Below are 27,406 nucleotides of genomic sequence, written 5' to 3'. Positions count from 1 at the left end.
ACAAATAAAATTCCACACTGAAAAAATAATCGCTTATGCTGTTAGTCAGATGCCACTGTTGTCCAAAGAGAGGCCACTTTATATATTGATGATCTACAAAATTAAAGCAATAGATTATACTTTTGTAGATAGTTATAAAATTATATGTTGCACATTTACGTCGAGCGGTTTAGCTGTGTGTACTACATGTGATGTTTCAAGCTTACCACTTGGCTGCAAGTCATAACCTCAAGAGTTACACAACACAGGAAAAGCTCCTTCAGCCATTGGATCTGTGGTGATCATCGGGCATTCATTTGCACTTATCATAGATCTCATTTCATTTTTCCTGCATTTGCATCGACTCTCACTATGTTTCTATCACTCACCTACATGATAGGGACAACTTACAGAGGCAATTAACCTACCGGCCTGCACGTCTTCAGGATGTGGGAGGACCGAGGAGATCCCACACTGTCACAGAGAGAAGGGCAAAACTGCTCACCGTAACTATGAGGCAGCAGCTCCAGTAACTGTGCCATACAGCCTCCTTTAAAGAATTATAGTCCTGATTTAACAGAGACTGTACAATACAGGGGTGGGAGTGTGAAGCGCCTGCCCTGTCATAGCCTTCGTGCCCATCTGGAGTTTTAGCATAGCCACAAACTGCCTCTGCATAGGCTTCAGAGCAGATGAGACACATACAAACATATACAAACAGACAGACACAGATATAAACACGCATACAAAAACATACACAAACATAGAGACACACATAGACACACACTCTGTATAGACACACAGATACACACACTCTGACACTAATACAATCACATATACAGACACAGACACACACATACACACATTCTGATATTAATACAAACGCATATACAGACACACACACACACACACACACACACACACACACACACACATACTGTACACAGGCACACAAAAATAAATGCCCATGCACAAACACAGGCAGTCTCTGACACTGACACATGCACACCTACTGTCGAAACCTTCTCCTGATCTCTCAATGAATCCCTCCACACCTGCTGAAACAGCCCAACAGTTTTACACACTCAACAGTTCCAGGAGTGAGAAACAACCCCACGTAAGCAAAGGCATGGCTTTACCTCGCAGTCATGAAACTCTTCTTCCTCCACCTCATAGGAGACTGTCTGGATCGTCACGTCGTTCTCCGTGTACTCCACAAGTTTAGACTCTGAATGGTCGGGACAGTCAATAGTCAAGTTCTTCCTCTCAGTGAACGTTGTCTCACAGCTGTCACTCCTGCAATCCTTCCCACTTTCTTTTGCCTCGTCCTTGTACAAGATAAAATTGGGCCGGTAAAACGCCTCCACGGCCAGGTGAAGGGAGCTGGCGTCCAGGAGCTGCCGGGTGAAGTTGGCCTTGGGTTTGTTCTTGGCTGAATTATTGCTCACAAAGTAGCTCAGGAGTTTTTCCTTGTAATGCCGCTCCTCATTATAATCCTCTCTGAAACCAAAATCACCTCCAACGTGTTGGTTCTTCTCCAGCAGAGGGTTCTGAAGCTCTGTTAGATTTTCCATTCTGTAGTCAGTGGGGGGTGAGGATGGGAGATGGAAAGGGGGGGGATTGGGGGGGGTGGGAATGGTCGAAGTCCTGCCTTCTGAGGGAATGAGGACGATTGATTGTGCCCTTGGGAGGTGTCAAGCACCGGGAATGATCACTGGCCTGTGGCCTGCAAAGAGAGAGAAATGTGGTTACTTGGGCTAACATCTTTGAGATTTCAGTAAATACTGGAGTCATAGATTCATAGAAAAGTACGGCAGATAAATAGTCCTTTTGGCCCATCTAGTCCAGGCAGAAACATTTTAAAGGCCTGGTCCCATCGACCTGCACTGGGACCATAGCCCTCCATACCCCTACCATCCATGCACCTATCCAAACTTCTCTGAAATGTTGAAATCGAGCTCGCATGTACCACCTGTGCTGGCAGCTCGTTCCACACTCTCACAATCCTCTGAGTGAAGAAGTTTCCACTTGTGTTCGCCTTAAACATTTCACCCTTAACCCATGACCTCTGTTTTGAGTCTCACCCAACTCCAGAGGAAAAAGCCTACTTGCATTTACTCCTCATAATTTGTTACACCAAAGAATTGTCAAATAGACCAGAAATTCCTTGCTCATGTGAAGCTCACAGTCTAAGCAGTGTATATTTTAAGAGACAGTACATAAATATTTACAAAGTTCTAAAAGGCATAGGTTGACAACCAGTGACCTGGTGCCTATCGATTGGACTGTGCTGCCTGGATGGTAGTGAAGGAAAACACGATAGCGGCGTTCAAGAGGCCCTTTGATAGTCACAAGAATGTACATGAAACGGAAGGATATGGATATTGTGCAGAAAGTGAACGTAAGCTTTATTTCTCACATGTACATCGAAACATACAGTGAAATGCATCGTTTTGTGTTAAATTAAATCGCCAAAGGTTGTGCCTAGCAGCCCGCAAATGTCGCCATGTTTTCGGTGCCAATATAGCATGCCCACAACACCCTAATTCTAACCTTAACCATGTATCTTTAGGATGTAGGAGCAAATCAGTCATAGTCATAGTCATACTTTATTGATCCCGGGGGAAATTGGTTTTCGTTACAGTTGCACCATAAATAATTAAATAATAATAAAACCATAAATAATTAAATAGTAATATGTAAATTATACCAGGAAATAAGTCCAGGACCAGCCTATTGGCTCAGGGTGTCCGACCCTCCAAGGGAGGAGTTGTAAAGTTTGATGGCCACAGGCAGGAATGACTTCCTATGATGCTCAGTGTTGCATCTCAGTGGAATGAGTCTCTGGCTGAATGTACTCCTGTGCCCAACCAGTACATTATGTAGTGGATGGGAGACATTGTCCAAGATGGCACGAAACTTGGACAGCATCCTCTTTTCAGACACCACCATCAGAGATTCCAGTTCCATCCCCACAACATCACTGGCCTTACGAATGGGTTTGTTGATTCTGTTGGTGTCTGCTACCCTCAGCCTGCTGCCCCCCAGAGCACCCAGAGAAAACTCATTAAGTCACGGGGAGAACGTACAAACTCCTTACTGACAGTGGAGGAATTGAACTCTGATCTTATACAGCTGGTGCTGTAAAGGGCTGTGTTTATTGCTATGCTACAGTACCGCCACCTAAACTAAACTAAACTAAGGATTATTAATGTAATTAGTTTGGCACAGAATTAAGGCCTGTCCCTGAGCTGGACTGTTGTAAGTTCTATGTTCTACCTTTTTCCCAGGGACTTTGATGGTGCTGGAGCATTGCGACTCATTGCAGGCTGCTCCCTGCAGATACCTGTACATCCAATATTTCTATTATAATCGTTCACTTTTAAATTTTCTGTCTCTAAGGGTATTGTTTTATCTTTTTCCAAATGCCCTATGTAATGATTTGATCCATATAAACAGTAAGCAAGACAATATTTTCACTGTATCTTGGTACATGAGACAATAATAAACCAATACCAATACTAGAGGGCATTCATTAAGGTGAGAGGTGGAAAATTTAAAGGAGATGTGTGGAACAAGTAATTTTTTTATATAGAGAGTGTTGGGTATCTGGAATGTGCTTCCAGGAGTGGTGGGTGGAGGTGGGTAGAGACATTTAAGAGATCATCATTATCAATATGTGCCATGACATATGACGTGGGAGAACATGGTCCCTGACTCTGATTGTTCTTTGCAAATTTTTTTTGCTGAAGTGGTTTGCCACTGCCTTCTTCTGGGCAGTGTCTTTACAAGACGGGTGACCCCAGCCATTATCAATACTCTGCAGAGATTGTCTGCCTGGCATCAGTGGCCACATAACCAGGACTTGTGATATGCACCATCTGCTCATAGGACCATAAACCACCTGCTCCCAAAGCTTCATATGACACTTATTGGGGGCTAAGCAGGTACTACACCTTGCTCAAGGGTGTCTTGTAGGCTAATGGAGGGAAGGAGCACCTTACACCTGCTTTGGTAGAGATGTATCTCCACCCTGCCAACCGATTTAAGAGATAGGCAACAGAAAATGCAGAGGGTGTAGGGATATGGACCAGGTGCAGGCAAGGAGGATTTGTGTAATCAGGCATTATTAGCTAAATTAGTTAAGCACAAAATGATGGTGGAAGGGTTTAGTTCTTGTGCAATGCCCAATAATTAATACAAATACAAAAACAACAGAATGTTGCAAAGAAATGGCGCTGTGGCGGTAACGGAAGAGGTGGAACGAAGAGCGTGAGAATACAGCAGCAATATTGGAAGGGGATGTGAAAGGGGTGATAGGTTCAGAGTCTAAACAGCAGTGGGAGAGAAGCTGTTCTTGAATTTGGTCATCCAGGCTTTCAAGATCTTATAACATAGGTAATCCTCGACACAATAAAAGCCCTGAGTTTGAGGCTTGTGCTTTGCCTAGTCAGAAACCAAGTAACACATCTCTGTTTTAAGTCTAGATATTCCTAAAGGGGGGAAAATACCGCAGATGATGGAAATCTGAAACAAAACCAGAAAATACTGGATACACTCAGGTCAGGCAGCATCTGTGGAGAGAGAAACAGAGTGAATGTTAATATCCTAAGATTAAGCCATTCCTATAACCATATTCCCAAAGGATAAACAGCAGGGAGCATTTCTCTCCTATGTACTGACCTCTGGCATCAACCCTGAACTGTCTACTTGTAAAGCTCTGCCCTCTCGTTCCACAAAATACACCCCCTGCACTGTCAGATGCTGAATGGAACTAGTCCTTACACTTTGGTTATTTTTGCCCTGGTTTTATTCTGATGACCCACTTTATATTTACACCTTAATCTTGAGTTTGCATTGACTTCTCAGGGCCTGCCCAGTTCACATGAAAGGATAGACTTTTGGGTCTGAAGGCTGATAAGTCCCCGAGACCTGATGGTCTGCATCCCAGGATACTTAAGGAGGTGGCTTTAGAAATCGTGGACGCATTGGTAATCATTTTCCAATGTTCTATAGATTCAGGATCAGTTCCTGTGGATTGGAGGGTGGCTAATGTTGTCCCTCTATTCAAGAAGGGAGGAAGAGAGAAAACAGGGAATTATAGACCGGTTAGCTTGATGTTGGTGGTGGGAAAGATGCTGGAGTCAATTATAAAAGATGAAATTATGACACATCTGGATAGTAGAAACAGGATCGGTCCGAGTCAGCATGGATTTACGAAGGGGAAATTGTGCTTGACCAATCTTCTGGAATTTTTTGAGGATGTAACTATGAAAATGGACAAGGGACAACCAGTGGATGTAGTGTACCTGGACTTTCAGAACGCCTTTGATAAAGTCCCATATAGGAGATTAGTGGGCAAAATTAGGGCACATGGTATTGGAGGCAGAGTACTGACATGGATTGAAAATTGGCTGGCTGACAGAAAACAAAGAGTAGTGATTAATGGGTCCCTTTTGGAATGGCAGGCGGTGACCAGTGGGGTACTGCAGGGTTCAGTGCTGGAACCGCAGCTGTTTACAATATATATTAATGATTTAGATGAGGGAATTAAAAGTAACATTAGCAAATTTGCCGATGACACAAAGCTGGGTGGCAGTGTGAAATGTGAGGAGGATGTTATGAGAATGCAGGGTGACTTGGACAGGCTGGGTGAGTGGGCAGATGCATGGCAGATGCAGTTTAATGTGGATAAATGTGAGGTTATCCACTTTGGTGGTAAGAACGGGAAGGCAGATTATTATCTAAATGGAGTCGTTAGGAAAAGGGGAAGTACAGTGAGATCTAAGTGTTCTTGTTCATCAGTCACTGAAAGCAAGCATGCAGGTACAGCAGGCAGTGAAGAAAGCTAATGGCATGCTGGCCTTCATAACAAGGGGAATTGAGTATAAGAGCAAAGAGGTCCTTTTGCAGCTGTACAGGGCCCTGGTGAGACCACACCTGGAGTACTGTGTGCAGTTTTGGTCTCCAAATTTGGGGAAGGACATTCTTGTTACCGAGAGAGTGCAGCGTAGGTTCACAAGGTTAATTCCTGGGATGGCGAGACTGTCATATGTCGAAAGATTGGAGCGACTGGGCTTGTAAACTCTGGAATTTAGAAGGCTGAGAGGGGATTGTAGTGAAACATATAAGATTATTAAAGGATTGGACACACTGGAGGCAGGAAGCATGTTCCTGCTGATGGGTGAGTCCAGAACCAGAGGCCACAGTTTAAGAATAAGGGGTAGGCCATTTAGAACAGAGTTGAGGAAAAACTTTTTCACCCAGAGAGTGGTGGATATATGGAATGCTCTGCCCCAGAAGGCTGTGGAGGCCAAGTCTCTGGATGCTTTCAAGAAAGAGATGGATAGAGCTCTTAAAGATAGCGGAATGAAAGGTTATGGGGATAAGGCAAGAACTGGATACTGATTGTGGATGATCAGCTTTGATCACAGTGAATGGCGGTGCTGGCTCGAAGGGCCAAATGGCCTACTCCTGCACCTATTGTCTGTTGTCTATTGTCTATTGACTATTGATTCACCCAAACAGGAAGGAACATTTATCTTATTTTGCATGAGCAATGGTTGTCATGAAGAGCAGAATAGGTCTCAAGGAACTTAAAGTGATAACGCCATCAGACGAGAGCAGTGAACTCTTTTGCCTACCTGCCTCTGACATCTCCCCTAAACTTTCCTCCAATCACCTTAAAATTATGCCCCCTCATATTAGCCGCTTCTGCCTTGGAAAAAGTCTCTGACTGTCCGCTCTATCCATGCCTCTTAATATTCTTATACACCTCTATCAATTCTCCTCTCATCCTCCTGTGCTCCAAATAGAAAAGCCCTACCTCGGCTCAGACTTTCCTCATAAAACATGCTTTCTATCCAGGCAGCATCCTGGTAAATCTCAGCATCTTTTCTGAAGCTTCCACATCCTTCCTATAATGAGGCCACCAGAACTGAGCACAATACTCTCTTCCACTGGATACTTTAAGGCAGAGACTCCCAACTTTTTAATGAAATGAATCCCTACCAATAACTGAGTGGTTGGAACCCTGCTTTAGGGATTGTTACACAAACACTGTTGAATTTATTTTAAGTTGGAGTATGTACGCCGATCGATATGAATGCAATGCATTTCTTGAGACACATGAGACTGTCGGTGCTGGTACCTGGAGCAACACACAAGACGGTGGAGGAGCTGAGGCAGCATGTTTTGGCTGGAGACCCTTCATCAGATGCACGTTTAACATGTAAAAAATGTTTGTCCACACTCCAATCAGCAAATCATTACTCAATGCCCTTTCAATTGATCGACCCTTCTACAAACGCACACCTTCATAACACTTGGCAGTCCACTAGTCTTTGCATTACCTTGATGAAGTTAATGCACTGACACAGGAGGTGGTCTGGACTATTGACTTGATAGACAAGTCAAATCCCATTCTGGTACTTGGGGCGTTTAGTTTAAATTAAAATTAAAATTAAAATTTAAAGTAAGTCTCAGCTGCAGCGACTGTGGAACATATTAAAAATATAATTTACTGATGTCCTTGAATGAAGGACCTCTGCTGTCCTTGTCTGCTTTGTGTTATACGTGACTCCAGACCACGCAATTGTGCAAGAGTCTAGTTGACTCTTTATTGTCCTTAGAAATGACGTGGCAAGCCAGATAATTCAGGGCTAATTTAGGATGGGCAATTAATACCAGGATTATCCAGCTCCAATAAATAGATAAAACTTCACCCTGTTCAAATTCTTGTGCCAGCTTGTTTGAATAGAGACTCTTAGATAGGCACATCCATGATAGAAAAATGAAGGACTATGTAGGACGGAAAGGTTAGATTGATCTTAGATTAGGCTATAAGGTTGGCACAACATTGTGGGCTGAAGGGCCTTACTGTGCTATAATGTTCTATTATATGTTTTGTGCTCCATGAATAAATAGAATTCCTAGATGGAAACTGAACCAGTGCTACCCCTGCCCCTACACCTCCTCCGTCACTACCATTCAGGGCCCCAAACAGTCCCTCCAGGTGAGGTGACTCTTCACCTGAGAGTCTGTTGGGGTCATCTACTGTATCCGGTGCTCCCAGTGTGGCCTCCTGTATATCAATGAGACCCGACGTAGATTGGGAGACTATTTCACCAAGCACCTGCTCTTTGTCCACCAGAAAAAGCGTGATTTCCTAGTGGCCACCCATTTTAATGCTACTTCTCATTCCCATTCCAACATGTTAGTCCATGGCCCCCTCTGCTGTCACGATGAGACCTCTTTAAGGTTCGAGGAGCAACACTTTAAATTCCATCTGGTTAGCCTCCAACCTGATGGCATGAATATTGATATCTCAAACTTCCGATAATGCCCCCCCTTCACTATTCCCCATTTCTCTCTCTCACCTTAGCACCTCCCTCTGATGCTCATCCCCATTTCCTTTCATCCATGGCCTCCTGTCCTCTCCTTTCAGATTCCCTCTTCTCCAGCCTTGTATCTCTTTCACCAATCAACTTCCCAGCTCTTTACTTCACCCCTCTGCCCACCCACCCCACTGGTTCCTCCTATCACCGTGTGTTTCTTCCTCCCGTCCCCCACCTTCTCTGTCTGTCTCCTCATCTTTTTTTCTCTCCAGTTCCGCTGAAGAGTCGCAGCCCGAAACATCAACTGTAGTCTTTTAGATGCTGCCAGGCCTGCGGAGTTCCTCCAGCATTTTGTGTCTGTTGCTCAGATTTCCAGCTCCTACAGATTTTCTCTTGTTTGTTCCTAGATGGAGAGGTACTTTATTCCTGCCTCAGCACTCTCCTGGGTTATAGGTGGCAACTTCACCTGAGAGAGAGAGAGAGACTAATAATCTCAGCCTCCTGAAAAGTTACCATCTTCTGGATGAGACACTAAACAGAGGATGAATTTTCCCTCCCCATATATTAATGATCCTTTGGCGTGACTTGTGAGTGCAGGTGTATTGTCCCCATCCAATATTTTACCATCCAACCAACAATGAGGTCACTCATTTCACAGTCCTTTGTGCCAGTCACAAAATTGCTACCACGTTTCCTCACAAGTAATCACACTTAAAAGCAAACAAGTAACTAGACTAAGTTAGTCCAAAGTCCTCTTCTCCCTTTCCATGTTACTCTTTGGTGCATTGATTCAGCAACAACAGATGTAACTTGTGTTTAATTTGCAATAAATCATTCAGCCACTGAGGTATGAGGCAACAGGGAGTCACACACTTCACCGCGTGGTAAACACAGGCTCCTTTGCTCAGGGTTTGTGTTGGGCACGTGGCCAAGTGGTTAAGGCATTCTTCTAGTGATCTGAAGGTCGCTAGTTCAAGCCTCAGCTGCGGCAACATGTTTCTGTCCTTGAGCAAGGCACTTAACCACACATAGCTCTAGTCTGTGCGAGGAGTGGTGTCCCACACAGACTTCCAATCTGCGCCTTGTAAGGTATGAAAATGCCCGACGCAGGCCTCTCATGGACTGAGTCGACATTCCCTCCGTCCCCTCCCCTCTTTTGCACTGCTTAGAGACCATGATGAATGGGTAAAGGTTTAAATGCTACCTTTCACTTCGTGGACTATGAGGACAAAAATTAATTTACTGGCAAAATACTCCTCCACCTATGACTCATGCACTTCAATTTAACCTGCTCTATGTTCTTGCCTGCTTGGAAGGATGGGCTTCACTGGCTAATTGAATCTTCTTTGACTCATGATACATTAGTGAGGTCACTGGTGGAATCTGATCGGATTGCTGCAATCAGGGATCTCCACCATCCAGATCCGGCCTTTTTCTTGCACTACTGTACAGAAGCTTCAGATCCTACACCACAAGGTTCAAGAACACACATCAAAGTTGCTGGTGAACGCAGCAGGCCAGGCAGCATCTCTAGGAAGAGGTACATCTACTTTCCTACAGTCGTCAGGTTCTTGAACTGAGCTGCACAGTCCTAACCCTTCTTCAGCAATGGAACACCTGGACTACCACATGCACTATGGTGAACTTGGCTCTGATTGTGTTTGTGTTTTGCACTGAGGAATATGGTATAATGTGGTATGACATGGTATACCTGTGATAGCCATAGAGAAATACACCACAGAAACAGGCCCTTCAGTCCATCTAGGCTATGCCAAAACTATTTAGACTGCCTTCTCCCATCGACCTGCCCCAGGACCATAGCCCTCCATACCTCTACCATCCAAGTACCTATCCGAATCCCTTAAATGTTGAAATCGAGCTTGCATGCACCACTTGTGCTGGCAACTCATTCGACACTCTCATGACCCTCTGAGTGAAGAAATTTCCCCTCATGTTCCCCTTAAGGTTTTCACCTTTCACCCTTAACCTATGACCTCTGGGTGTCATCTCACCCAACCTCAGTGGAAAAAGTTTCCTTGCACCAACCCTAACTTTACCTCTCATATAATTTAATGTTTCAGTTATGTATAATTTATTATCTGTGTGTTATCTGTACCTACGTGCCTGTGATGCTGCTAAAAGTTTTTTTGTTATACCGTAAAACTTCACCCTGTTCAGGTTCTTGTGCCAGAGGGTTTGAATAAATAGAATTCCCAGATGGAGAGGGGCATCTTTCCTGTCTTAGCACTGACTATGTGAGATCACCTTATCACTGCCTTTCATGACATTAGACAACACTTAGGTGGGATACAGGTGGCAATTTCACCAAAGGGATACTAGACTTAAGGCATCCGTTAGTCTTGCGAGATCATGGATCTGCATCTGCAAAGTCTTCACTCTCCAGGGAGCAGGCCTGGGCAAGGTTGTATGGAAGACCAGCAGTTGCCCATGCTGCAAGTCTCCCCTCTCCATGACACCAATGTTGTCCAAGGGAAGGGCATTAGGACTCATACAGCTTGGCACCAGTGTCGTCGCAGAGCAATGTGTGATTAAGTGCCTTTCAGTTCAGATGAGTGTGAGGTGTTATCTTTTGGGAAGTCCAACCAGGAAAGATTTTATACAGTGAATGGTTGGGCCCTGGGAAGTTTTGTAGAGAGGGACCCAGGAGTACACAGTTGCCTCGGCTGGGGCTTTAACTCACGACCTTCAGGTCACTAGTCCAATGCCTTAACCACTTGGCCACATGCCCAAAACGATATAGGCTTCACCTAACTGTACTTGTGCAGATAATAATAAACTCATTTTGCCTGTCCATCAAACATCTCCATCAGAAATTTTAACAACAGATTTCCTTTTAATCATTATTTCTGACGGGACTACCACAGATATAGGGCTGCCTCCAGTTAAAACTGCAATGGGCAGCCCATTACTACTCGAGGAAAGGCATGTGCTTTAGATACAAGTCACTTGCTTGGACTATTTACAGTCTTTGAGTTATACAGCTCGAGGAAAGGCCCTTTGTCCCAACTTGTCCATGGCAGCCAGGGTGTCCGCCATTTTCCCCTGTTTGGCTCATATCCCTCTGCATCCCTCTTATCCTCATATCTGTCTGAATGTCTTTTAAAAGTTGTTATTTTATCTCCTAAAACTATTTTCTCTGGCTGCTTATTCCATAAGCGCACCACCCTTTGCATGAAGAAGCTGATTTTCGGGTCCCTTTCAAATCTTTCACCCCTCACTTTAATCCTATGTCCTCTAGTTTCTAGCTCACCTTCTTTGGGAAAACGACTGTGTGAGATCACTATCACTGCCTCTCATAACATTAGACAACATTAAATGGTCTCCCCCTCAATCTCCTACAGTAATACACATAAAACGCTGGAGGAACTCAGCAGGTCAGGCAGCATCTATGGAAATGAATAAACAGTACTGCACATTCCAAGGAATAAAGTTCTAGCCTGCCTGACCTCTCCCTATAACTCAGGCTTCTGAGACCTAGCAGCATCCTTGTAAATCTTTTCTGGGCTCTTTCCAGCTTAGTGACATCTTTCCTATAGCAGAGTGACCAAAACTGTACACAATTCTCCAAATGCCGTTCACCAACCATCTCGTACAACCGCAATGTAATGTCCCATCCTCTGTACTCAGTGCCCTGACTGATGAAGGCCAGCATGTCAAATGCTTTCTTTCCCACCCTGTCTACCCAACATGGTAGCTTAGCGGTTACATCAATCACCTTACTGCACCAGCTATCACTGACTGGGGATCAATTCCTGCTGCTGTCTGTACATTCTCCCTGAGTGTTTCCACCGGTTGCTCCAGTTTCCTCCCACATTCCAAAGAAATGTGGTTAGTTATTGGCATGCTATGTTGGTGCCGGAAGAGTGGGCAATACTTGTGGGCTTCCTTCAGCACATCACAAACGATAACGCAAATGACACATTTCACTGCATGTTTCAACGTATGTGTGACAAATGAATCTGATATTATCTTATACCTGTGATGCTACTTCTAGTGAACTGTGTACTCCTGGGTCCCTCTCTACAAAACTTCCCAGGGCCCAACCATTCACTGTATAAAATCTTTCCTGGTTGGACTACCCAAAAGATAACACCACACACTCATCTGAACTGAAAGCTATTTGCCAGTCCTTAGCCTATTTATCCAGCCGATCAGGAGCACCCCATCCCCCCGATAATTTTTGGTAACCTTCTCCAATGTCTATGATACCACCTATCACTTGAGAACTTACTGACCATGAGAATGAGAAAATGGGATGATTGGGAAGAGGTTCTTCTGCCCGGGAAGGCGAATATCTAGTAAAGAATTCTGAGAGAGACCAAAGAAATTTTTTGACAAAGCTTCCTCCTCAGTGAAGAAATCCAGATCAGTGTGCTTGACAGAATAGATTCATCTCCATCCATGTAAAGGGTAAATCAATGCTCTGTCTGGGGATGTTCCCTTGGATAGAAAATCACGACACAGGTGATTGATGCAACCTTATCTGCAATATTATTTCACTTATATTGATCAGTCTCAGGGGCACTGAGCAGTGGCACTCCTAGAGAATGTTAATCAAGGTTAAGTGGCCTGAGCTGTTGATGTCTCTTGTTATCGCACGACATAAGGGAGACTTCTACCACCTCTGGCACATATACTCCCAGAAGAGCAAGAGCAGGGCAATCATCCTTACGTTCATGATAAAACACAACGGTCTCACATGGTCTTGGCTATTGGTAGTCAACAGGATGTGAAGATTCGGTGGACCAGAAACACAGGATAACTTAGTTACCAGTTAAAAGCCCGTTTCTCTCTATAATTTTAGGTTCTACTTTGATTTGATATTTTCAGAATAACATTGAAGTTATTTGTTAATCAGAGAAGTTGCTATGAAATATAGGATGATATGATTGAAAATTGAAAATTGTTAGACTAGATTAGATTAGATTTCTTTATTAGTCACATGGACTGTACTGTGCAGAAGTCTTAGGCACCCTAAGTTTTTTTTGTTTCAGATGGTATGGCCTCCACAGAGCCCTGACCTCAACATCATTGAGGCTGTCTGGGATTACCTGGAGAGACAGAAGCAAGCGAGACAGCCAAAGTCTGCAGAAGAAGTTTGGTAACTTCTTCAAGATGGTGGGAAGTACCTACCAACCAATTTTCTTATAAAACTGCATGACAGTGTATCTAAGAGATTTGATGCAGTTTTAAGGGCAAAGGGTGATTAAACCAAATATTTATTTGATTAACTTTTTTACTGTTTACTGCTCAAGACTGATGGTGAGCGAGATGGCGCTAGCGAGCAAGGCTGCCAATGGCAACGTCCTTCAGACAGTTCTCAAGACTATTTCTTTTACCTCTTCTTCTTTCAAATATGATTCTACTACTAAGTTCTGTGTGATTGGAACCTGCGATTTGCATTTTGATGGTGCATTTGATGGGCTGATTGAGCGACGTGGCACTTTGCTGTCTCTGAGGGAGTCTGGTGAGGTTTAGAGCAGAGTGTGAGGCCTGGAGACTGCAATTGACTCCACTTATCACTGATTGAGTGGAAGGTGAGTGGGTGTTTGACTGTGCCTGCCTGCATTTGATCGGTCTCCCTCACGGCTGCTGGAGGAATGTGCTGGAATCTTGGGTCTTGGGCAATCACAGTTTGTAGACTGGATTCATTTTCAAAGGACTCTGCAGTCATGTTATATGTGTTACTCCTTTTTTTAATGCTATCTTGTGCGATTTTGATTGGGGCGGATTGGATCTGCGGCCTGCGGTCAATGAACAACACAGTGCTAAGTTGAACGAAACTAAACCGAACATTGCTAGACTGTTTCAAGGACTCCATTGGTTTGCTGTTTAATATTCCACCTGCTATTTGCCTGTTTTCTGATGTTTGCGCAATTTGTTTTTTTTCGTGTGCTGGGTGCTTGATGCTTTCTTCGAATGGGTTCCATTGTGTTTCTTTGTTTCATGGCTGTCTGTAGAAAGGTGGGTCTCAGGGTTATATACTGTACACATACTTTGATAATAAATATACTTCCAATCTTTGAGTTTTCATAGTAATATTTTTGATATTTAGGAACTTTTCATTATTTTTGGAAGTATCTTTGCTTTATAGATTTTTTTTACATGTGCCTAAGACTTTCGCATAGTTCTCTACATCAAAACAGACAGAAAAATGTGTAATTTGTACTAAACAACCAACATAGTCTGAGGATGTGCTGGGGGAAGCCTACACTTTCAGTGCCAACATAGCATACCCACAATGTCCAGCAGAACAATACATAGCCAATATATAACAAAACAGACAAAACAACAGCAAAAAATACTCTTGCTACCTCCCACCCATCCTTCAGGGATCACCAGCTCTTGTCTCAGTTCCTGGCAACTTTGGTCCTTGACCTTGACGATCACAAGTGATAGAGTCATAGAGTTATAGAGTAATACAGCAAGTCTTCATCCTCAGCACCTGCCAGCCTGAACTCCATCCTTAGGGATCACTGGAGTCTGAGATTTGGACCTGCCAACTGACCTCAGGCCTCCAGATGTGCCCACGAACGTCAGACCTCTGGACCTCCTCACACCAATGCATCATGACTTCAGCCTGCGCTGTGTACAAAATGCACTTCAACAACCTGCAAGGGCCTCTTCAACACTTGTTCAGCTCTTCTCAAGCTCATGACTTTTCTCCCCAAGAAGGACATCAGAATGATGGAAGTGCAGCCAACTCAAATTCCTATTACATACTACCTTGTCTTTCTGCTTTTTCATGTCACTGGGCCAAACTCCTGGAACCCTTGCCCCAAAGTCACTGCTTTCTCAGGGAGTCAAGGTATCAGCTCATGTTCTCCTCAAGACACTGGCGATGGACATCAGGCGTAGTCTTTGTTATGAATGCGTAAAGGAAATTCAATGACATGGGAATAAATATTTATTTTAGGTGGAGGGTATTTTGATTTCTGATCATACACAGATGCACCCTGAGAGATTCACAACCCTGTTTCTAAAGGGAAACATCCTTTATCTCATTGGTTGCATGTGCTTCATAGAAATTCTGGTTTCTATACTAACCGAAAAGGGTAAGGAAACTCAGACTAGCGGTCCTTGCCTTGAATTGCCTCGTAATCAAAGCTTAGAGATTTACCTCTTAAAATGAAAAACAGACATTTTAGGAATAGTGGTGTGCAGATCTCCACTCTTTTCATAAAGTTGGGATAGATTAAAAATGGAAAACTACAGAGTAAGTGAGGAATTTTGACATTGTGTCTTTCATCTCTGTAACCCGTGAAAATTATCAGCTCTGCAATAGATTGTCATATTTCACTGCAATAGACACAGAGAATACACATGCGCACAAACACACACACACAAACAGATACACAAACACAGATACACACCCCCACACAAAAGCACACCCCCATACACACAAACACAAACTCATACTCACAAACACCCACATACACCAAGCCATACACAAAAATACACACACACATACACAGACACACATACCCATACACACACACACACACACACACACACACACACACACACACAGACCTTATATCTTGAGTTGGGGTTTCCATTTACTCCATATTAATTTCACTCACTTACTGATAATTTTCTCTGCTGTCATTAGGCTGGTGAGCACCCACGACAAAGAGAACCACAGCTCAGCTACGATAGTTTGTGGGCTGAATGATTTCCCTACCTCCCTGACCGTCTCCGAGTGTGCCTACATATGTAATTGTTGCCATTGCCCTGACACTCAGAGGCCTCTTCATTCGGCACAGGAAGGTACCTAATAAAGTGGCTAGTGGAGTGGATCACGGTGTGGTCTTCTGCTGCTGTAGCCCATCCACTTCAAGGTTCAACGTGTTTTGCATTCAGAGTTGCTTGTTTGCACATCACTGTTGTAACATATGGTTATTTGAGTTACTGTCATCTTCAACAAGTCTGGCCATTCTCCTCTGACCTCAGTCATTAACAAGGTGTTTTTGCCCACAATACTGCTTCTCACCGGATGATTTTTTTGTTTATCATGCCATCCTCTGTAATCTCTAGAGCTTGTTGTGCATGAAAATTTCAGGTGACCAGCAAAACACTGAGTCTGGCACCAACAATTACTTCACGATCAAAGCCACTTAGATCACATTCCTTCCCCATTCTGATATTTAGTTGAGATGACAGCTAAACCTCTTGACCATATCTGCATGCTTTTATGTATTGAATTGCTGCTCTGTCATTGGCTGATTAGGTACTTGCATTAGGGTTGAGGAAGCAGGGAGGCTGCTGAAGGACTTGGAGAGATTAGGAGGATGGGCAAAGAAGTGGCAACTGGAATACAGTTTTGGGAAGTATATGGTCATGCACGTCAGTAGAAGGAATACAATTCTGGTAGAAGGACTATTCTCTAAACAGAGAGAAAATTCTAAAATCTGAAGTGCAAAGGGACTTGGGAGTCCTTGTGCAGGATTCTCTAAAGGTTAATTTTCAGGTTGAGTCATTGATGAGGAAGGTAAATGCAATGATGTCATTCATTTCAAAAGGACTAGAATATAAAAGCAAGGATGTATTGCTGAGGCTTTATAAGACTTCGGTGAGGCCTCACTTGGAGTATTGTGAGCAGTTTTGGGCCCCTTATGTAAGAAAGGATGTGCTGACATTGGAGAGGCTTCAGAGATGGTTCATGAGAATGATGCAGTTGATGGCTCTGGGCCTTTACTCACTGGAGTTTAGAAGAATATGGGGTGAGTGAATGAGGGGAACCTATTGAATGTTCAAAGGCCTTGATAGAGTGGATGTGGAGAGAATGTTTCCTATGGTGTAGGAGTCTAAGACCCAAGGGCACGGTCTCAGAATAGAGGGATGTCCATTTAAAACAGAGATGAGGAGGAATATTTTTAGCCAGAGATTGGCGAATCTGTAGAATTCGTTGCCACTGGTGGCTGTGGAGGCCAGGTCATTGGGTGTATTTAAGGTGGGTCTATTTAAGATTAGTCAGATGTGGAGCTGTACCTAATAAAATGGCTACTGAGTCTATTTTGCTCTGCTTTTTTTAAATCTGGAGGCTATTGTAGGGTTGCTCAGGGAACTGGTTTAAGATACTCATTCAGACCAATTAATGAGACGGTAATAACCTTTTGACAACAGAGATTCTAAAAATCTGATGCATTTGACTAAACTGTGTAAGTTGGAGCCTGCGCTCCCTACAACTCTGAGTGGAGTGATTCACAAATTAATATGCTCAGCGCTAACATCTTGCCCGAAGGCCCTTCATAACTGAATAATTGAAAATAGACACAGAGGAAGATCTTTAAAATTTGCATGTTGATATAGATTCCAGATTCACGTGTTTCTTCTCCTTCGTTGCCCGGTATCCCTCTTGCCTTCTTTACCCACTGTTTTGCTGTTCTTTTATTTTTCCTAAATCCTTAGCCCAGTTGTTCCGCTCCTTCACCCTCCTTCCTCTCCTGCCACACCATCTCATGTATTGCCTTACCTTTCGTTACGTACTATCCTGCTTTGCCCTCCCAAAGGGCAGCACCTAACACGTCTGTATTAAATCCCACTGCAGTTTTTCAACCCATTTGTCCAGATGCCCCAGATACCCTTGCAGACTTTAATACCTTTCCTCACTGTCCACTATGTCCCCAGTCTTGTGTCATCATCATCCCTTACATCATCACTGATGTCACACTGCTTTCTCATCTACCTTTCGCCGCAATATACCCAGTGGGGACTTCCTATCAATCTCCTTCCCAGTCAATTCAGCCAGTTGTCATAGCCCTGATCTAGTTTATTCATATCACTGTGATCTAAAACTTTGGACATTAAAGACAAAAAGTAGCACATGATTTATTGGCTTTTCCCTTCTGCAAGGATGAAGCCCTCTCACTGACAATCAATGCATCTCAAAGATGCATGCTTAGCCCATTGCCCCACCAACTTTACGCCCATGACTGTGTGCCTGGGCTCACCTCAAAAGCATCTATGAATTCGCCAAGATCAATGCTATTATCAGCAGAATCTCAGATGGTGATGAGGATGTGTACAGAAATGAGATAGACTGACTAGTTGAATGGTGTTGCAACAATAACCTTGCACTCAGGGAATTGACTGTGGACTTCAGGAAGGAGAAGCAGTGGAAAGGGTGAGCAGTTTCAAGTTCCTGGCTGTCAAGATTTCTTCAGATCTATCCTGGGTCCAACATATTGAAGCAATTATGAAAAGGGCAGCCAGGGGCGTAGTGGGGAAAAGCTCCCACTACCTTATAAATGTTCCCAATGGCACGCGTCTCAAATAGCCTCTGATCACCAAGTCCAGCTCCTGGCCTTTCTGTATGACTTAGCTACGAAGCCTGGCAGGCCCTTTTCTAGTGATGAGAAGGATCAGAGCTGGGTTACTGGTGCCTTAAAACCTGTCGATTTGGGCAGATAGGACATGGCAGCCGTGGTTGGCAGCTCATCTAGGAGAAGGAAAACTCTGATCTCAAACTTCCACTGCCTTTCAGCTATAACCACGCATGGGGGAGGCTTCAGGAGTAAACCCTGAGGAAAAATCTGGAGCTGGAGTCCCTGAGGCAGTCCCACGTTGAACTCAACGCTGACTGGCAACTCCCGTGGTGCTACTGGTGTCAAATGTATTGGTCTCTGCTGATTCTTTGGATTCATCAGCTGCTTGGAGAGGGGGAGCCTGCTACATGGGCAACAGCCTGCTCTCTATATTGTACTGCCCTTGCTTGTGATGACAGCGAGGACACAGCATGTGTGATCAATCCCGATCAATGGAGAGCCCACGAAGGAGGCACACCAGCAGCTATATTTATTGCAAGTTTGATGAGATTTGGTATGTCAGCAAAGATCCTAGAAAATTTCTACAGACATACCCCCAGGAGCATTCTAACTGTCTGACATCGTCTGTATGGAGGCGCAAAAGCACCAGATTGGAAAAATCAGCAGAGGATTGTAAACTTAGCTACCTCCATCATAGGCACTGCCCTCTTCTCATTACTATCATCAAAGAGGAGGTGCATGAGGCAAAAGGCACACACTTTACATTCCAAGAAAAGCTTCTTCTCCTTTGCTATGAGATCACATGCTTTTTGCATTGCTTATTTATTTTTATGTTTATTATCGTAACTTATAATAATTTTTTTTGTATTGCACTGTTTTGCCACTGGTAAACAACAAATTTCAAGACGTATGTCAGTGATAATAAGCCTGATGCTGATTCTCATTCCTTTCTGCAGCTCATAGATGGTCAGTCACGGCTTATAAATCTAACCAGAATACACAGCTGAATACCATGGGATGTGTTAGAGGGCATCTGAGAGGGATTATATCTTTGAGAGAGACAGCCCAAGGGCTGAAGTTTCAAATTCTTCATTAATGTGGCAATTTCCACCTGAACATAAATATGCAAATCATTCTGTTTTCTACAAAATAAAGTGGGTTTCAATTGGATTTTGTTTGATTACATGCAGCCCGCTGAGAGGGAAAAAGATTTTCAAATGTTCATAATAGTTGAAAGAGGTGCATGAGTTTTCAACAGCTATTCTGTTCATGTCAATATCTTACACATTGACACGAGGAATTCTGCAGATGCTGGAAATTCAAGCAACACACATCAAAGTTGCTGGTGGCCCTGGGCCTCCTGTCCCATGGTCCTCTCATATCCCTTTTTCCAATCACCTGTCCAGCACTTGGCTCCATCCCTCCCCCTCCTGTCTTCTCCTATCATTTTGGATCTCCCCCTCCCCCTCTCACTTTCAAATCTCTTACTAGCTCTTCCTTCAGTTAGTCCTGACGAAGGGTGTCGGCCCGAAACGTCGACTGTACCTCTTCCTAGAGATGCTGCCTGGCCTCTTACACATTGATGTGACCAGAATAGAACGCACCACCACCTTTCTCAGGCCAATGTACTTCACCGCAGTTAGATGTACACTGGACACAAAATAATCCTTTTGGCATTTAATTTCATGCCAGTTAATGCCACAGAAAGGATAAAAATAAAGCTAGATATGTGTGGGGCAATGGGGAAATGATGTTCTACAACTGAAGTAAGCAAAATGTCAATCAATTACTGACATTTACCACTTCTGTCCACGGGCAATCCTAGAGTAAGTTGTTTACATTGTACAATTAATTCCAATTGTCAAATTGATCTTATTGATGAGCAATTACCAAAAGTTCGAGAAATCAATGTTTATGCATCAGGTTGGAGGCTACCCAGATGGAAAATAAGGTGTTGTTCCTCCAAACAGAGTGTGGCCTCATCCTGGCATAGACTGACATGTTGGAATGGGAATAGGAAGTCCAATTGAAATTGGTGGCCACCGGGAGATCATGCTTTTTGTCTCGGATGGAGTGAAGGTGCTCATCGATGGGGTCTCCCAATCTACGTCAGATCTCTCTGATATACAGGAGGCCACATCGGGAGCACCAGATTCAGTAGATGTTCTCAACAGACCCACGGGTGAAGTGTCACCTTACCTGGAAGGCCTGTTTGGGACTCTGAATGGTAGGAGAGAGGAGGTCTAGAGGCAGATGTAACTGTTGTTCATCTTGCAAGGATAAGTGCTAGGAGGGAAATCAGTGGGGAGGGACGAATGGACAAGGGAGTCACAGAGGGAACGATCCCTGCAGTAAGTGGACAATGGATTAGCAGATGAAAATGGAATTCAAACCAAAGCACAATGGATTAAAAGGCAAAGATATGATTCAAACCCAAGCGTGCAGATCACAATGGATTAGCCTTAGATAAACTGTTCCCTCCACTAAAACAACATAGAATTCCAGTGGATCAAACCTATCCTCCTCTACTGGTGAAAATGGACCTTTGACACCTTGTCTTCATTAGTCAAGATAATGAATTCAGAAGTGGGGATGTTATGTTGCAGTCACACAAGACATTGTCAAAGCCACATTTAGATTATTGTGGCTACCCTGTCATTGGAAAGATGCCATTCAGTAGGAAAAGATAGCAGAGAGATTTACAAGTGTGTTGCTGGGACTTGAGCACTGAGTTATGGAGATGATTGAAGTAGTTGGGGACTGTTCATATTGAAGCGTAGGAGAATGAGGATTGATCTTATAGATGTGTACAGAATCACGAGGGAGACAGAATCACAAGGGGCTTAGATAAGGTGAATGTATAGTGAATGTATAAGGTGAATGTATAGTCTTTCTCTCTGGAACCAGATGGCATAGATTGAGGGTGAGAGGGATAAGGTTTAATAGGAGACTGAGGGGTAACTTATTCACCAGGATCTGGAATGAGCTGCCAGCTGAAGAAGGCAGGTACTGAACAGTGTTTAAAAGGTGTTTGGACTGATACATGGATAGGAAAGGTTTAGAGCTGAGTGGGGCCCATGGACCCCTCAGTTAATGGTACAGCTCCTTGCACGGGCCAAATGGAGGCAAATTGTTCAGCATGGAACTGCTGGGCTGAAAGGTTTGCTTCTATGCTGTATGACTGATTCTATTTACTAATACTGCACAGAGGTCCTACGGAGAAAACCCGTACCTGTCATTATTTAGAGGTACACACACAAAATGCTGGACAAACTTAGCAGGTCAGGCAGCATCTATGGAGGTGAATAAACAGTCGATGTCCCGGGCCAGGACTGGAAACGAGGGGGGATGATGCCAGAAAAGGAAGGTGGGGGGAGGGGAAGGAGGGGAAAGTGAGATAGTTTCCAGTGAGTTGGTGGTGCACATGGTTACATTGGCCACTCCAGGTCCAAGCAAAGGTGCAATTGTTCATCCTTTACATTTCTTTTCTGATGGCATGACACTGCTTGTTATCAAGAACATCAGGTACTGCAAGTCTGCCCCATCAGCAAGGTGCTTGACAGTGACGGAGCAGGACTTGGCTAAACCGTGTTTTCGCCTGCTACACGAAGGCATTAGAATTGGCAAGCAAAGGTGGTGTGCAGTCTAGAGCGACCCTGTTGGACATGGGTAATGTACAATATTGTCTGTCTGGTGAGACCGATGGCGGGGGAGCGCATGGCCTCAGTTGCAGTGTGGACCAGGCCTCAAGCTGCGGGGTTGCCTGTTGCAGCCACCCAGGGAGAGATGCTGAAGACGGTACGGGAGAGAGCAGGGGAGAAAGCGGTGCGCTGGAGGTCATGGCTGGGGGCTGGCTCATCACATTGGTGGCGCTCTTCTGTATTCGCTCAGAGGATGGCAAGCTGGATTGTGTTTGTCTGCATATTGTCTGCAAGCTGGATTGTGTTTGTCTGCATACTGTTGCGTGTTTCTTCTTGCTGACAACATACTGGCATCAATCTACCAGGACATGAAAGTCAGGGACTTGGGGCTATACTTTGTTTTTGGTGTGACTGTATGTTGACTGCTATCTTATATGTGCTCTATGTGCCTTGTGCTGTGCGTGAATGTTGGTACTGTAGTTTGCATCTTTGACCCACAGTAATGCTGCTTCGTTTGGCTGTATTCATGGGTGTTCATGAAAAAGTGAATGATAATTAAACTTCAACTTGAAATTGACCAAGCTAGAAGGTGATTGGTGAATCAGGTAGGTGGGGGAGGGGGCACAAAGTAAGAAGCTTGGGGGTGATAAGTGGAAAAGGCAAAGGACTGGAGAAGGAATCTGACAGGAGAGGAGATTGGATCATGCGAGGAAGGGATCAGAATCAGAATCAGGTTTATTATCACTGGCATGTGTCGTGAAATTTGTTAACTTAGCAGCAGCAGTTCAATTCCGTACATAATATAACAGAAGAAAAAATAAAAAAGTAAATCAATTACAGTATATATATATATTTTGAATAGATTAAAAATAGTGCAAAAACAGAAATAATATATATTAAAAAAGTGAGGTAGATTTCACGGGTTCAATGTCTATTTAAGAATCAGATGGTAAAGGGGAGGAAGCTGTTCCTGAATTACTGAATGTGTGCCTTCAGGTTTCTGTACCTCCTACCTGATGGTAACTATGCCCTGGGTATTAGGGATCCTTAATAATGGACATCTCTGTCTGAGGCATCGCTCCTTGAAGATGCCTTGGAAACTACAGAGGTTAGTACCCAAGATGGAGCTGAATCATTTTATGATTTTCTGTAACTTCTTTCGGTCCTATGTAGTAGCCTAATCCTCCCCCCAATACCAGACAGTGATACAGCCTGTCAGGACGCTCTCCATGATACATCTATAGAAAGGGATGTGGGAGGGTCACCAGAAGGAGATCTGTGCAGAATTCCTAAAGACTGACATTTCTTTAGCTAAGGATGGAATCTATTTCATTCATCTGCATTCTAATGGGCTAATTACAAGTTCTTTGTTTTACATAATCTCGTCAGACCATATTTCCCTGACGCTCCAATTCATTCCATTATCAGCGTATAACCAACGAATCCCTGCAAATCGTATTTGTAAATGAATTAGATCATGACTGACCTTTCAGGTCAATTCCATCTTTCCATCCTCACTTCTCTGAGTGCTCACAAATCTCTTGCCATTTGTCTCCTACAAACTCAACAACTGACCCTTCTTAAAATAAAGTAGATGAAACAGAAGAGTTCAGCACAGAAACAGGCCCTTCAGCCCATAATGTTGTCCTGAACCAATTAAATTAGTAATCAAATGGCCAGCTAAGCCAATCCCTTCTGCCAATACAATGTCCATATCCTTTGCCAGCCCTTTACCTTTTCCACCTATCACCTTCCAGTTTCTTAATCCATCTCCCCTCTCCCACCTATCACCTTCTATCTAGCTTGTCCTTCTTTCCTTTCCCTCCACCTTCATCTTCTGGCACCTTCTCCTGTCCTTTTCCATTCTGATGGCATATTTTGGCTGAGGTGCTGCCTAACCTCATGAGTTCCTCCGGCATTTGTGTGTGTTGCTCTGGAATTCCAGCATCTGCAAAACCTCCTGTGCTTATGTCCATAACTTTTGGTTTTCTTTTCCTTCACTATTCAAGTGCCTATCAAAACATCTCTTAGAAGTCCCTAATGTATCTGCCTCTCCCTCCACCCCAGTCACCCACAACTCTCTATATAAAAAACTTGCCCCTCACACTCCTTTGAAATTACCCCCTCTCACCTTAAATGCAAGCCCCCTGGTATTAGCCGTTTCAACCCTGGGAAACAGGTACACTATCTGCCTACTCTATCTATGCCTCTCATAATCTTATAAATCTCTGTCAGACCTCCCCTCAGCCTCCAGTGCTCCAGAGAAAACATCCCAAGTTTGTCCAAGCTCTCGTTATAGCAAATGCCCTCTCATCCAAGTAGCATACTGGTAAACCTCTTCTGCACACTCTCCAAAGTCTTGACATTCCAGTGGCTCTTGGGGGTTGGCGGCACAATTTCATCAGGGTGAGTGCACTCTTCCTGTTTTTGAGTTCCACCATATATTGCCTCTGTGGATGAGCCCTTCGTAATGTCCCCTCCGACAGCAGCTCTGACATTGCTAGTGATTAGTAGTGCAACTTTCCCCCAGTCTTCTTTCACTTTGGCTCTGCCCGGTGCTACCCTTCCCTGCTGACTTTCTGAGCCGGCACAGTGCCACTGGGCTCGCAGCTGCTGCTGTGCCTGTTGGTCATTCCTCCAGCAGTATCCAAAGGGGTATACTTGTTGCTAAGGAGAATGGTCACCAGGTAACCCTGCAATGACTGGGCACTCCCTTTACTTCTCCTGGTGATCACCCATCTACTATCTGAAGCTTGAACTCTCGGGGGGGGGGGGGTGACCTCCTCAGTAAAAGTTTCACCTAAGAGTTTTTCAGCCTCCTGGATGGTCCTGCGTGTGTCCAGCTCCAGCTTCATTTATTTTATCTGAAGTTGGGTGAACTTCCCACTGATGTAGTCATCGGGGAGACCATTAGATACCTTGAAATCCCACATCTCGCAGAAGGAGCTTTCCACTTCCTCAACTACCACCTAAACCAAATTAAGGACTTCGGTTGTCCATCGAAATCCAATGATGATGCCTACTCCTTTAACGGTGAGATCTTTGATGACTATACAGTCATATCCTGGACCCACAAGCTCGATTGCAGGTAGGACATGTATATGTGGTGGTGGTAGTGGTGGCAACCATGGCTGCATTTCTCCTGGCTCTCTTCTGCTGTCTTCTGGTTGTTCTTTCCATCTCCAGAATACGATCACTGTCCCAACACAGCTGTCGCCAAGTGGTACGGTCAGCAGCAACCTCCTGCAGGTCCTTGGGTCTGATCTTTACAGTTTCTTACCTGTGCCTACTCTCTGAAACCTTTGAATCTTGCACTTACCTTCGTAGGTCACTTATTTGGTTTCTTCTCGCCAAGCTTGCTATACCTTTGGCTCTAGCTTCTCAACTTTAAACTCTACAATCTAAAATGCTAAAAACTACAAACGATTCCAAACAACTCAGTGCCCTTAGCCTCTGCCTGTTCTTGGCGAAGTCTGTTGAGCCAAAACCTCCCACTCTAACCCTGGTCCTCTCCAACAATGGCCACTCCCACAATCTTGAAGATGAAGATCCTGCTCATTTAGATTCCTTTACCTTAGGTCAAAATGACCACTTCCTTGTCCTGAGACTAATGATCTCTGGCTCTCGACTCACCAGCCAAGATCACTGCCCCAGCGTCAACCCCGAAAAGTTCCATCTGACTCATAAGATTCACATCTCATTCTTCTATTTTCAAGTTTTGGTGTCCTTGTAGAACAACTTGCCCTGCCCAGGAACCAAAATGGTGATTCTTTTTGGAGTCCCTCCAAGAGAAGGATAAGTTAGATAAATTAACAAAAATGGTTAGTCCTGATGAGATCTCGTCAAGGCCCTATACAATTGCATTATGACTTACACTGTAAGACCCATGTCATGAAGACAACTGCTCCATTTGTTTAGCTTCCTCAAAATGCAAAGATATTGAGATTCCTTTAAACACTATTATTTCCATTTTCTTGGTTGGTTATGGATCAACAGCACAGAACGGCCCCTTTGGCCCATGATGTTGCAGTGCCCTATTTAAACTGACTTCACAATCAACCTTACCCTTCCTTCCACACAGCCTATAACCCCCTGTTTTTATCTCATTCAAGTGCCTACTTTTTGTTCCTTTTTGCACCTTGGGCGGCAGTTTTTGCTGTTTCTTTAAGATTTGTCTTTTTTACAAGGCTGAGCTGCTAGCTCAGCACAGACAGGAAGCGTGGAAGGAGTCGGCCAGATTCAAACCTGGGGCCACTTGCCTCGAAGTGCGGTGCTGATGCCACAACACCACCTAAGTGCCTACCTAGGAGTCTTTTAAATGCCCCCGTTGTATCAGCTTCTATCACCACCCCGGGCAGTGTGTCCCAGGCACTCACACTCTCTGTGTAAAAACCTACCTTTGACATCTCCCCTAAACGTTCCTTCACCTTAATCCCCTGGTATTGTCGCTGCCACATTGAAAAAAGGTGCCAGGTGTCCACTCTATCTACATCTCACCTCTTATCCTCCTTTGTCCCAAAGAGAAAAGCCCTATCTCGCTCAGACTTTCCTCATGACAAATGTTCTCCAATCCAGGAAACATCCTGGTAAATCTCCTCTACACCCTGTCCATTCTTCCACATGCTTCCTATACAAGGCAACCAGAACAGAATACGATTCTCCAGGTGTGGTCTCACCAGGGTTTATGGAGCTGCAACATAACCTTGCAGCTCTTGAACTCAACTTCCTTACTAATAAAGGGCAACACAGCATACACCTTCCTAACTACCCTATCAACTTGTGTGGCAACTTTAAGGGATCTATGGATGTAGACCTCAAGATGCCTCTGCTCCTCTACATTGCTAAGAATCCATAATCCATATTCAAACCTGCTATTTAAGAAAGATTCTGATTTACTGGTTTCCTATCTGCAGTTCCTCCCCTGAACTCCACAGGCATCAGTTCCTGAGAACCATTCACAACCTGATCAGTCTGCAAGCTGGAAACACAGCTGCTGTCAATATACTTAAATAAAAGCATAGGCCAACCAGGCAGTTGAATCAGGATGCTTAACTCAGCCAATCAGATTTCATTGAAAAGTGTAATATAGAAACATAGAAAATAGGTGCAGGAGTAGGCCATTCGGCCCTTCGAGCCTGCACTGCCATTCAATATGATCATG

At 44.1% G+C, this 27,406-nt stretch overlaps 1 protein-coding gene across 1 annotated transcript in view; it reads right to left on the bottom strand.

Annotated features, from left to right (window-relative positions):
• syndig1l (synapse differentiation inducing 1-like) overlaps positions 1 to 27,406 on the bottom strand; it is a 245,464-nt gene that overhangs the window by 145,478 nt on the left and 72,580 nt on the right. The window contains exon 2 of the mRNA XM_063058001.1: positions 1,119 to 1,705. Coding sequence (XP_062914071.1) covers positions 1,119 to 1,553 — 435 coding nt within the window. The 5' untranslated portion in view covers positions 1,554 to 1,705. The remainder of the gene's footprint in view (positions 1 to 1,118; positions 1,706 to 27,406) is intronic.

Source organism: Mobula hypostoma, chromosome 1 (genome assembly GCF_963921235.1).
Source record: "Mobula hypostoma chromosome 1, sMobHyp1.1, whole genome shotgun sequence".
In the NCBI taxonomy this organism is placed as follows: Eukaryota; Metazoa; Chordata; class Chondrichthyes; order Myliobatiformes; family Myliobatidae; genus Mobula; species Mobula hypostoma.
Note: the sequence above shows the minus strand (reverse complement) of the source record. Positions and strands in the feature narration are given on the sequence as shown.